This window comes from Callithrix jacchus, chromosome 5, assembly GCF_049354715.1.
Source record: "Callithrix jacchus isolate 240 chromosome 5, calJac240_pri, whole genome shotgun sequence".
Classification (NCBI taxonomy): Eukaryota; Metazoa; Chordata; class Mammalia; order Primates; family Cebidae; genus Callithrix; species Callithrix jacchus.
Window position 1 is genome coordinate 86,783,443 of NC_133506.1, and position 12,621 is coordinate 86,796,063.

The window sequence follows — 12,621 nt, forward strand, 5'->3', positions numbered from 1 at the left end:
AAGGAGAGACAGTCACTTCCTGTCCATCCCACAACATCCCTTTGTCAGCAGAACAGTTACTCCCACTTGGCAAAGGCAGTGTATATTTTGTGTATACGTGTAATGGACTCCAAAAGCACAGATTTTATTTTTTCCTTTTATTTTCCCCCATTTTTCTCCCAAACCTGAAAATGAAGCCAGGGAAAAAAAACGGACAGGGATTTGAGAGACCTGGTTATGGTGAAATCAGCAATGACTAGAAATAAGTAGGCCTGGATTCAGGTCCTGGCTCTATCACTGAGTAGGAGAAAGCAAGAACAAATCACTAAGCTGGGCTTTTAGTTCCACCTCCTGTGAAATGAGGCAGTGGGGCTAGATTAGGGCTAGCAACATTCTAGCATACCTTCTCTAACTCTCTGCTCCAAACACAGCTGTCTTTCCTGTTGTACTGGAGACCTCAGATTCTTCCCAAACAATACATTAAATAACTCCAAACAGTTACTATCAATTAATCTGAGCAGGCACAAGAAAAGACATCTATTTGTTACTGCTAGATTATATGATTGCTAGGTGGACTCTTCAACTGAAACTCCACTCGTAAATACTTCCCCTCAACTAAATGCTCTTCAATACAAGTTGGCACATGGTAGAACCCAAGTCATGGAACACTACCTTGTGCCCCTGAGTTGTCATATTAAAGCAGAATCAAGAGCAATTCCTCTTTAAACCCAGTAAAAACAGTTTAAGGGACTCCGGCTGCTAAACTTTGTTAAGACATTTGCAGAAAATTTAAAACAACAACGAAAAAAATACAAGTTTGCTGTGTTGCCTTTTAATTGCTTGGGGAGTTAAATCTCCTGGTCAGAGGAAAAAAAAAAAAAAACTCTCAGGAATTGCTGGTCTGAGTTCACATTCTAACAGGTGATAATATCTAGGTTTTGTAAAGTTTAAAATCTGAAATAGACTGGATATGAGACCTGAAAGTAAGCAAAGAAAGGGACATGAAATGGAAGAGAACACAACAGGGATCCGTTCAGCTAGAGGTCTTCCTACATTCCATACCCACATAGGTACACTGCTATTTTCAGAGAAGAGGATGCAGATCCTTATCAGGAAAATAAGACGAATTACTAATGTTATCCTTAAAAGCTATTATTTCCTCAAACAAAATGAATGAGAAGACCCTGACAACTTCAGGATCACTAAGGCCTGACATTCCATGATTCACCTGGCTGTCTGGCTCATTACTTTCCACCATTTTCTCAGATGCACTTTTTAAGGGTGTTTTGTAATGCTCACTTCTTCCTCCTGCTGGGAAGCTGCTGGGTTTGGCAAGCTCTCTCAAAATACCATAGATCTTCATGGCCAGCAGGTGGTGCTCTTATTAAGCCCCTTTTACAAAGTTAAACTTTTCCCCAAGGTTATATATCCTCTGCATTTCCAAGTAAGGATTAACTGGACTTGATTACTTGAGGTGATGAAGAAAACAAAGCCCCCTTCTGCTGGAATACTAACAGGTTATTATACTCTAGTCTCTCTACCTTCCACAGCCAGGCAAAGAGTTGGCTGTAACACAGTCTCTCAATTTCTATCACTAAAACACACTTAATGAGAGTGGCTGAGGTACAGTCAAGGTGTGAGACAAAAACTTCAGGATGAAGAGCAGCAGTTGGTTGTCATTTTAACAAACTACACAAACTGCATAGAAAACAGCATTAAAACTCTACTTAAAAAAAAAATCTGTCATACGGGGCCAGAGAAAAGTATGACATTCAAACCATTTCTGCATTTACATTTCATATAAATGTAACTAACCATCCACAGGAATTAATGAGTCAAAATCATTTTTAACCCTGTTACGAAAAAAAAAGTTGGAAATCCTGCCACTTTTAAACATCTTCTAGAGAAGAGGTTGTAAAGGGTGGCCCAGTAGGCAAATTTACCACACAAGTGTTTGCCCCACACAGTAGTATGCCAAGCTGCTCTTATTGTTATGCTATACAGTGATGTATAGTGATGTAAGTCCCAATACTTCGGGGGGTGTTATTTAGAAAGAATATTATGTGAATGGTGTCCTCTGGAGTTGGCTATCTCTGCAACCATGGGACTCTTCCAATTTCCAAATGGACTGCATTCTAAATGTGGCAGTTGTTTGGATCTAAGCAAAATTATTCCAACAGAAACAATATTAGATATGGTAATCAGGTCTTCAGGTCAACCCACTGAAGTGTAATTAATCCACAGGCAAATAAAATATTTCATAGAGCCTCCATGGGTGTGTGGGGGTTTTTTTTTTTTTTCCTCCATAGTCTCTTAAGGAGAATTTAATGACCAACTTTCTCATCTAAACCCCAGGGTCATGGCTAGAAGCTCTTTGTATATGTGTGAAACAGAAACAGAAAAATAGAATTAGAGGTAGGAAAATAAAAATCATAAAGATTAGAAAAGAAGGAGTTTTCCCTATCTTTCTTTCCATTCCCCCTCATTGCTGCCTATAGTTGCTTGGAATGATGGTGTGGGAGGTGTAAGGTATGCTGCAGGGCAGCATTCATGTCAGATCTATGATGTGATGCAGTCAGCAGGACAAAGTGTTCAGAGGAAGTGGAACCTCTTAGTAGAGCTGCTGAATGATGGAAGAGGAGCTGACAGGCACATGGTCTGGGTATATTTGAGGGTTGGGGAGATTATCTGCAACTGTATGTGGTAATGCTGTTGACAAATAAATGATGTTGTGTTTAGCAGGTAATATCCAATAAGTGCACTTAAGTGTCAGGGCTTCCTGTCCTTCTTCAAGTATGAGACTATACAATTCAACACAGTAATTCAGAGAGTAACCCAACAAACGTTCCCAAGTCTTCCTGGTGGCTCTGTCTGTAGACAGAATCCCAGAAAGGGTAAAAATCTGATTTCTCTGAATAATCTGTCTGGAAAGGAACTTGAAATACAGCAAAAGGACAGACATCAGATAATCTGTGTTTGAACTGTGAAGGGATTCAAATTCATTAGGCATATTTAGTTTTAGATAAGCCACAACCTTACCAAGCCTGTTCTTTGAGCACTAAAACTAAATAACACCTTACAAGATTTCTGGGAAGGGCGTGGTGGCTCATGCCCGTAATCCCAGCACCTTGGGAAGTCAAGGTGGGTGATCACTTGAGCCCAAGAGTTTGAGACCAACATGGGCAACATGTGAAACCTCTTCTCTATTAAAAAATTCAAAAAATCAGCCAGGTGTGATGGTGCGCACCTGTAGTCCAGCTACTCAGGAAACTGAAGCAGAGGATCACCTGATCCTGAGAAAACCTTGCTGTAGTGAGCCAAAATCTTACCACTCCAGCCTGAGTGAAACAGTGTCTGTCTCCCAAAAAAAAAAAAAAAAAAAAAAAAAAAAAAGATTTCTGAAAAAAGCAAATGGACAAATATGAGAAAAGTACTATAAACTGTAAAATACTATACAAATAATAACTGCAGTTGCATGGACTCTATAAATGCAATGCCAAGAGAAGGTAAAAGTCAGTGGCTCTTGAATCTGAAGCACAGAGGAAAATGTTTTAGGGTTTTCCACTCATTGTGTTCAGGTTTATTTACTGCTCCACCAACTACTGACTATACATGTGTTCCAGGTTTTCTGATTCTCTTACAAGAAATCACATGGCAGCAGGAATATTACACGACATCCTTATCAAAGTCAGAGGGGATTTTGGTAACAAAAGCCAAAAATTCTGGTATCTACTGGATATAGGTGGCCAGAAATCCAATCATTTAAAGAAAAGATACAGAACAAGGGATTACCGTTAGCTAATGTTTGATCAACTGTCAATTAGAAGGATTTTCTCTAGGGTAAGAGTTGGCAATGACTGTTTTTATAAATAAACTCTTGTTGGAACACAAGCAGGTCCATTTGTTCACATATTGTCCATGGCTGCTTTTGTGCTACAATGACAGGATTGAGCAGTTGTGACATGAACCGACATCAATTACATGGCTTGCAAAGCCTAAGGTATTTACCACGTGGCCCTTGAAGAAAAGTTCAGGCTGGGCACGGTGGCTTACACCTGTAATTCCAGCACTCTGGGAGGCCAAGATGAAGATGAGTGGATCACTTGAGTTTAGGAATTTCAAAACCAGCTTGGGCAATGTAGTAAGACCCCACCTTTAAAAAAAAAAAAAAAAGCTGGTTGTGGTGGTGCACACTTGTAGTCTTAGCATATTTAGGAGGCTGAGGTGGGAGGATTGCTTGAGCCCAGGAAGTCAAGGTTGCAGTGACAGTCATCATCACTCCACTGCATTCCAGCTTAGGGCACAGAGCAAGACCCTGTCTCTAAAAAATAAATTAAAAAAAAAAAAACAGTTCATAGCCTACTCACTTCTATGTTTTTTCTCATATAGCAAGTAAATCTTACATCCCATGTAATTCTTTTCATTCCTTAGACTCCTATCTCAGTTATTCTCCTACCAAAAACTTACATGCTATCTGGGAGGTATTATGAAGAACAGCATGGAGCCCTTATCCTAAGGAAAATTGCATCTCCCTCCAACCCGAAAAAGGGTCTCACTACTGTTGCCCTGGCTCACTGCGGCTAAGACTTCCTGGGCTCAGCTGATCCTCCCACCTCAGCCTCCCTGAGTAGCTGGGTGTGGTGGCACGTGCTTGTCGTCCCAGTTAATTTTTGTATTTTTAGTTGAGATGGGGTTTTGCCATGTTGTCCAGCCTGGTCTCAAACTCCTAACCTCATGCCATCCACCCACCTTGGCCTCCCAAAGTGCTGGGATTATAGGTATGAGCCAGTGTGCGTGGCCCCTAAAATTTAACAGAAAGCAAATATGCAAACAGCCATAACATAATTCATTAACATATAGATAAAACAACACAGTAGGCTAGGTGCAGTGACTCATGCCTATAATACCAGCACTTTAGAAGGCGGAGGTGGGCAGATCATCTGAAGTCTGGAGTTCGAGACCAGCCTTGCCAACATGGTGAAACCCCATCTCTACTAAAAATACAAAAAAATTAGCCGGGTACGGTAGCACATGCAACTGTAGTCCCAGCCACTTGGGAGGCTGAAGCAGGAGAATCGCTTGATCCTGGGAGGCAGAAGTTGCAGTGAGCCAGTAGTATCACATCACCGTACTACAGCCTGGGCAACAAGAGTGAGACTCTGTTTCAAAAAAAAAAAAAAAAAAGCCTGGGCGCGGTGGCTCACGCCTGTAATCCCAGCACTTTGGGAAGCCAAGGCGGGTGGATCACAAGGTCAGGAGATCGGGACCATCCTGGTCAACATGGTGAAACCCCGTCTCTACTAAAAATACAAAAACTTAGCTGGGCACGGTGGCGCATACCTGTAATCCCAGCTGCTCAGGAGGCTGAGGCAGGAGAATTGCCTGAACCCAGGAGGTGAAGGTTGCGGTGAGCCGAGATTGCGCCATTGCACTCCAGCCTGGGTAACAAGAGTGAAACTCCGTCTCAAAAAAAAAAAAAAAAAAAAAAAAACCAACCAAACACACACCACCAAATCAGAGTGATTTGAGAGAAAATTCCTACTTTCTGTAGGTTGGGAAAAGATCATGAGATTATGTGAAAACTCAAATGAAACCAATACAGATTATGAAAGTGCTGGCTTCTTATAGTCCGTCTAGAATAGTGTTTTCAAAATGTTTTTGCTCATGCACCCCCTATTTGAAATGCAATTTAAAAAAAATCAAGTTCAGATGGTTGTAAAGATTATATTTGCTTGAATATTACATAAGCTTCAAAAAGATTTTTATCAAAATTTTGGCATGTATATGCCAAACATACATGAAGCCAAATATATTTAGCTTCATTAATTGAAAAAAAATCTTTTAAACTTATTTAGCTAATCAGACTTTATTAACTCTTAATATTTATTCTAAAACAGGTAAGGAACAGAACCATGCAACTGAGGACAAACCCATCCTAGCCACTTGAATAGTTAGAGGGAAATCTCCTAGTTGCAATGCAATCTTTTAGTGACACCCTCTGGTTTGGCAGATCTGTTGCAGTCTTTTTGCAAAATTCTAAGAGAAGACTTGGTTGACAGAACTCTACAGAGTGAGATATCTCTATCTTCATTTTTTAAATGTAAAACTTTTTTACTTAATACCTCGGAGATTCTCCTTCAGGCGCTGAGAACTAGATTTTAAAAATCAAGTATATATTTTTTAAACAGTCTCTCTCTGTCACCCAGGCTGGAGTGCAGTGGCATGATCTCTGGTCACTGCGACCTCTGCCTCCCAGGTTTAAGCGATTCTCCTGCCTCAGCCTCCCAAGCAACTGGGATTACAGACATGTGCCACCATATCTAGCTAATTTTTATATTTTTAGGAGAGAGAGGGTTTCACCATGTTGGCCAGGCTGGTCTCAAACTCCTGACCTCAAGTGCTTGCCTCGGCCTCCCAAAGTGATGGGACTACAGGCATGGGCCGCCACATCTGGCCTCAACATTTTTGTACTCTGGGGCAAGACCCATAGTGAGACTCAATATGGCCAAGAGAAATGCTCTACTTTTGTCAAGTGGGAGAGGTGCAGGTATGGGAAGGGAGGTGGGAAAAGAAGGCTGTCAAACACACAGATTTAACAGGCAGGCAAACTTTAGAAAGACAGTACAAGCTAACAATGAAGATTTGAGATTATCTACACCCTGCAAAGCTATCATGTTACCACATAAATGTCAGTATGGAGATATTCTCCTACAACAATGCTGTCCATCCTATTTTATATCATGGCACACAAAGACAAAACATTTTTGTTTTTTGAGACAGAGTATCACTGGAGAGCAATGGCGCGATCTCAGCTCACTGCAACCTCTACCTAAAGGGTTTAAGTGATTCTCCTGCCTCAGCCTCCCAAGTAGCTGGGATTATAGGCATGAATGATTATGACCAGCTAATTTTTTTTTATTTAGTAGAGACACGGGTTTCACCATGTCGGTCAGGCTTGTCTAGAACACCTGACCTCAAGTGATCCACCTGCCTTGGCCTCCCAAAGTGCTGGGATTATAGGCATTAGCAACCGTGCCCAGCCCAGACAAAATATTTTTAAAGATATACTAAGGGTATAAAGTATATAAAGTATATATAGCACAGATCCCTCCTAGCTACTTGAGGAGTTAGAAGGAAATCTCTTATTAATTTGCAATCTTTTAGTGGCACTTTTTGGTTTGGTGGATCTGTTGCAGTCTTTTTGCAAAATTCTAAGAGAAGACTTGGTTGACAGAAAGTTTTACCATGAAAGTATCTGAGTTGCAACTGGACCTTCCCTGATTTTCTTTCACCTAGCGTTTTCTCAAGTTTCTTTCATTAGACTTTCAAATCTGAGGTCTTTCTTACCATCTGGAAATGCTAGGACAGGGTGAACACAAGAATCCAACTGAGAAAGACGTTCCAACAGAGGGGCTTCATAGTGAATTTCAGGAGGCATGGTGTTGATGCTGCCTGAACCACACAGTGCACAGGAGGGATTCACATCACAGCCAGAGCGGATTGTGCTGTTCCGGTGAACCTGTGAAAAAAGCCAAACAAAACTGACAATTCAACATCTGATAAAAAACCAGCTCCCTGTTTCTTTTCCCAAAGATTGAGAAGACCTTTCTAGATACTTGTATAACACTATTAAAAGTATGTTTGATTAGTTTGCTAAAATATTTCCATTTGTCTAACACACTGACCTTCAAAGTGAGTAAGGACACTTGCTTCTTTTTCATTGATGAAATCTAACTACTTAAAGCTCTAAGTGCTTAGCTAGGTATCAAACTTCTGACAGTTTAAAAAGATATTAAAACCGTGCTTTCTGAGAACACTTAAAAAATCTGCATGATTTCACGACCTGGGTCTGCTAAGGTAAACAGCTGGCTCCTGATTCCTAGGTGGGCATGACCTGCTGTCTTCGGCAACTTTATCCACCTGGGAGCCTTCAAATACCAACCATACCTCTTCTCTTCTTTTCTCACCTCCTCTTCAAAAGACTTTTAGGTGGTCTCAAGCAAGGTGGCAAGGTTCCCTGAAGCTTCTAACTTACAAGTAACTTATTACTCTTTAACCTGGCCTAAAATCCACTGTTATAAAGCTCATACGTAAGGAATGAAAGCACATTTTGTACAGCAAGTGCTCAATTTCATAGTCTTCATGTGAGATTAATTCCAAAGGGATAGAAATTATTTCCATTAAACTTCCTTAGTGCATATGTGGGCAGAATAATTGATAACCTCTCCAGCTAAGTCCAGAGTCAAGTATGAACTAATTTAAGTCTTCAAAAGATTGAATTCTGTAAAAAACCTGAACATTTACAATATGCTTTGAGAAAACTTCAACTCATGCTGAATGCAGGATCCCTACATTCTAGTGTTAGGATAAACAAGTCTGGCATTTGCCAAAGCCTAACTCATAGAGTCACCTGGACACACAGCCCTGGAAGAAAAAACTTGCATGTTGAATGGCACTGTAAGAAGGGATCCTAGGATCAAGCTCAGTAGCAGAACAAAGACAAAAAGCATCAAAACTCTACTAGCAACAACTGTAACATTTAACTAGAGCTCCATTTATTTTTAGCAAAGACTTATCAAAAGTCTTTTATGGATTTGTATAAGAAAAAGATATATATAAATAATGTGGTTTCTATCAACATTCCCCCAATATTCTACTGCAGCCACATAGAGAGATGACATGCAAATAAGGTCTTTTGAAGGTCAGAATGGGCAAATCACACAGAAGTAGAAGCCACTGAAAGGGAGTGATACCAACTAGGCATGCCACTTTTCTGTAGACAACATTAATTGGTACTGTTTTGGGGGGAAAAAATCCCTGTACCTATTTAATCAGAGCTGGTTTTCTGGAGAGGATGACATTTTGAGGTAAAGAGAAATAAGTAAGTAGAGATGAAAATGAGATCATATAGTAGGTGAGTGGGAGGATTTAGGAAAACTGGTTAGGATCTACAAATTACACCGGAACTTTCAATATTCAAAAGAGATTACCTAATTCCAGTAAATATAGCAAATAAAAAATATAGAGAGATTAGAAACTGACCCATGACATCAACTACCTCTCCATATGGGACATTAACATCATTTTATTTTATGGCTAAAGTGTATCCCTTAAGTCAAAATCAATATTGGAAGGCCAAGATGGAGGGATGACTTGAGGTGAGGCATTTGAGTCTAGCCTGGTCAACATGGTGAAACCCGGTCTCTACTAAAAATACAAACGTTAGCTGGGCATGGTGGTAGCCTCCTGAGTAGCTGGGATTACAGGCTCCTGAGGCAAGAGAATTGCTTGAACCTGGGAGGCAGAGGGTGCAGTGAGCTGATATTGCACCACTGCACTCCAGCCTGGGTGACACAGTAAGACTAAGTCTCAAAAAAAAAAAAAAGTCGATAGATATGGCTAGGTGTGGTGGCTCATGCCTGTAATCCCAAAACACTAAGGTGGGAGGGGGGATTGCTTGAAGCCAGGAGTCTGAGATTAGCCTAGGCAACATAGTGAGACTCCGTCTCTAAAATTAAAAAAAAAAACAAAAAACAAAAAACAAAATTTTGGCCAAGCATGGTATTGCATACGTGTAGTCCCAGCTACTCAGAAGGCTGAGGCAGAATTATTTAAGCGCAGGAGTTCCAGGTTACAGTGAGCCATGATCACACCACTGCACTCTAGGCTGGGAAAAAGAGTAAGATCTTGCCGGGCACGGTGGCTCAAGCCTGTAATCCCAGCACTTTGGGAGGCCGAGGCAGGTGGATCACAAGGTCAAGAGATCGAGACCATCCTGGTCAACATGGTGAAATCCCATCTCTACTAAACATACAAAAAAATCAGCTGGGCATGGTGGCATGTGCCTGTAATCCCAGCTACTCAGGAGGCTGAGGCAGGAGAATTGCCTGAACCCAGGAGGCGGAGGTTGCGGTGAGCCGAGATCGCGCCACTGCACTCCTGCCTGGGTAACAAGAGCGAAACTCCCTCTCAAAAAAAAAAAAAAAGAGTAAGATCTTGTCTCAAAAAGATTAAAAAACAAAAAAATAGGCTGGGCAACAGTGGCTCATGCCTGTAATCCCAGCACTTTGGGAAGCTGATGTGGGTGGATCACAAGGTCAGGAGTTTGAGACCAGCTTGTCCAATATGGTGAAACCCTGTCTCTACTAAAAATACAAAAACTAGCCAGGCATGGTGGTAGGTGCCTGTAGACCCAACTAGTCAGGAGACTGAGGCAGGAGATGTGCTTGAACCTGGGAGGCAGAGGTTGCAGTGAGCCAAGATCACAGCACTGCGCTCTAGCCTGGGCAACAGAGACACCACCTACAAAAAAGAGAAAACAAAACAAGGCAGGCACAGTATCTCATGCCTGTAATCACAGCACTTTGGGAGGCTGAGGCAGGTGGACACCTGAGGTCAGGAGTTTGAGACTAGTCTGGCTAATATGGTAAAACCCTGTCTCTACTAAAAATACAAAAAATTAGCTGGGTGTGGTGGCAGGCACCTGTAATCTCAGCTACTCAGGAGGCTGAGGCAGAAGAATCACTTGAACCCAGGAGATGGGAGTTTGTGGTGAGCCAAGATTGTGCCACTGCACTCCAGTCTGGGCAACAAGATCAAGACTCCATCTCAAAAAAATAAAATAAAATAAAATTTATAACACATATAAACTTATCATAAGCATCAAGAATATATACCTGAATATCAAAATTATTCAATATTAAGAAATCAAGCAACATAATTTCAGACTTGTACATTGAACTGCCCACTCAACATCTATACTTAGCCTTCTATTTAAAAAAATATATTTACTAACTTTGCAGAGACAGGAGACTCCCACTTTGCTGTCCAGGCTGGTCTCGAACTTCTGGCTTCAAGCAATATTCCAAATTTGGCCTCCCAAACTGCTGAGATTTTAGGTGTGGGCCACTGCACCTCACCTAGACTTAACAGGCACCTCAGAGTTAACATGTTCAAAACTAAGTTCCTGCTCTTCCCTATCTTATAATGGCTCAGTCCTAAATCCTTAGACTCATGCTAAACTCCTTTTTCCTCATATCCAATCATGAAATTCTTTTTTTCTTCCTCTTTTTTTTGAGATTGAGTTTGGCTCGTCACCCAGGCTAGAGTGAAATGGCACAATCTTGGCTCACTGCAACCTCCACCTCCCAGGTTGAAGCCATTCTCCTGCTTCAGCCTCCCAAGCAGTGAGGATTACAGGCATGCAGCACCAAGAACAGAGCCAGGGTTTCAACCATATTGACCAGGCTGGTCTCGAACTCCTGACCTCAGATGATCCACCCACGACAGCTTCTGAAAGTGCTGGGATTACAGGTGTTAGCCACTGCACCTGGCCCCAATCATGAAATTCTATTGGCAGAATCCAACCACTTCATACCACCTCAACTACAATCAATCTAGTCTAAGCCACTATCTTCTCTCAAATGGGTTTCTTCAAGCCTCCTAACTGGCTCTAACTTGCAAATTAATCAACACACTAATCAGTGTAATCTTGTTTTAAAATCTCAATCACACCATAGACTCTCATAATCTTCCAAATGACTTCTCATATCTCATGAGGAATAAAAATCAAACTTCTTGCATGGTTCCCACAAGGTCCTATAGCATTTGTCACCTCTGTTGCCTCTCTCTCTGACTTCACTTCATGTGTTATTACTCTCCTAGCTCACACTACCAGTTACTCTGAGTCCTTGCTATATTTTTCCAATATAGCAGGCAACCTTCCAGATCATAGGCCTCTGGACTTGGCTCTTTACCCACTAATGTCCTGGTCATTCTCTTACATCATATCTTTTTCTTTAAATGTCAGTCTTCAAAGTAACTTTTATTTAGAAATACAGTGAAAGGCGGGGTGTGATAGTTTATGCCTGTAATCCCAGTACTTTGGGAGGCCAAGGCAGGTGGATCATCTGAGGTTAGGAGTTCGAGACCAGTCCGTTCAACATGGTGAAACCCCATCTCTACTAAAAATACAAAAAATTAGCCAGGTGTGGTGGCAGTCTCCTGTAATCCCACCTACTCAGGAGGCTGAGGCAGGAGAATCGCTTGAACCCAGGAGGCAGAGGTTGTAGTGAGCTGAGATCGCACCATTGTACTCCTGCCTGAGCAACAAGAGCAAAACTCCATCTCAAAAACAAACAAACAATGAAAGTGAAAAACTATTCTATCCCTGACTGTAACAACAAAAAATGCCCTGGAATAAGTTTAACAAGAAATTTAAGCATAAAGTTTAAGGATACTGATATTCTACAAATTAAAGTAGACTCTTAATAGGTTTGATGGGGAAGGGAAGGCAAGGAGGATTTAAACAAATCTTAAAAATACAACTGAAAGAATAAATGTGAGGGACCATTCTCTTCCCACCCCTGAAATTTCTAGTAAGTTAAAAATACAGGAGAATGATCTGGCCTATTACATGTTTTACTATTAAGGTAATTAAAATAATCTGCCCTTGGTTAAAGAAACAGAAAAATTAAATAAAAACAAAAATTGACCAAAACATATATGACAGTTTCTTATTTAACTAAGATAATAGTTTTTAAATCAGTTTAAAAAGGAGATACTACTTTTCCAACAAATGAATCAGAAAAACCAAGAAGTCACACAAAAGAAAACAGCTAGATTTCTGCCTCACACCAAAAA

General features: G+C 40.9%; 1 protein-coding gene across 11 annotated transcripts in view; it reads right to left on the minus strand.

Annotated features, from left to right (window-relative positions):
* The window catches only part of KANSL1 (KAT8 regulatory NSL complex subunit 1), a 207,458-nt gene that overhangs the window by 13,423 nt on the left and 181,414 nt on the right, over positions 1 to 12,621 (minus strand). For all 11 annotated transcript variants that reach the window (XM_054255966.2, XM_035300252.3, XM_002748107.7 and 8 more), the window contains one exon: positions 7,327 to 7,498. In XM_054255966.2, coding sequence (XP_054111941.1) covers positions 7,327 to 7,498 — 172 coding nt within the window. The remainder of the gene's footprint in view (positions 1 to 7,326; positions 7,499 to 12,621) is intronic.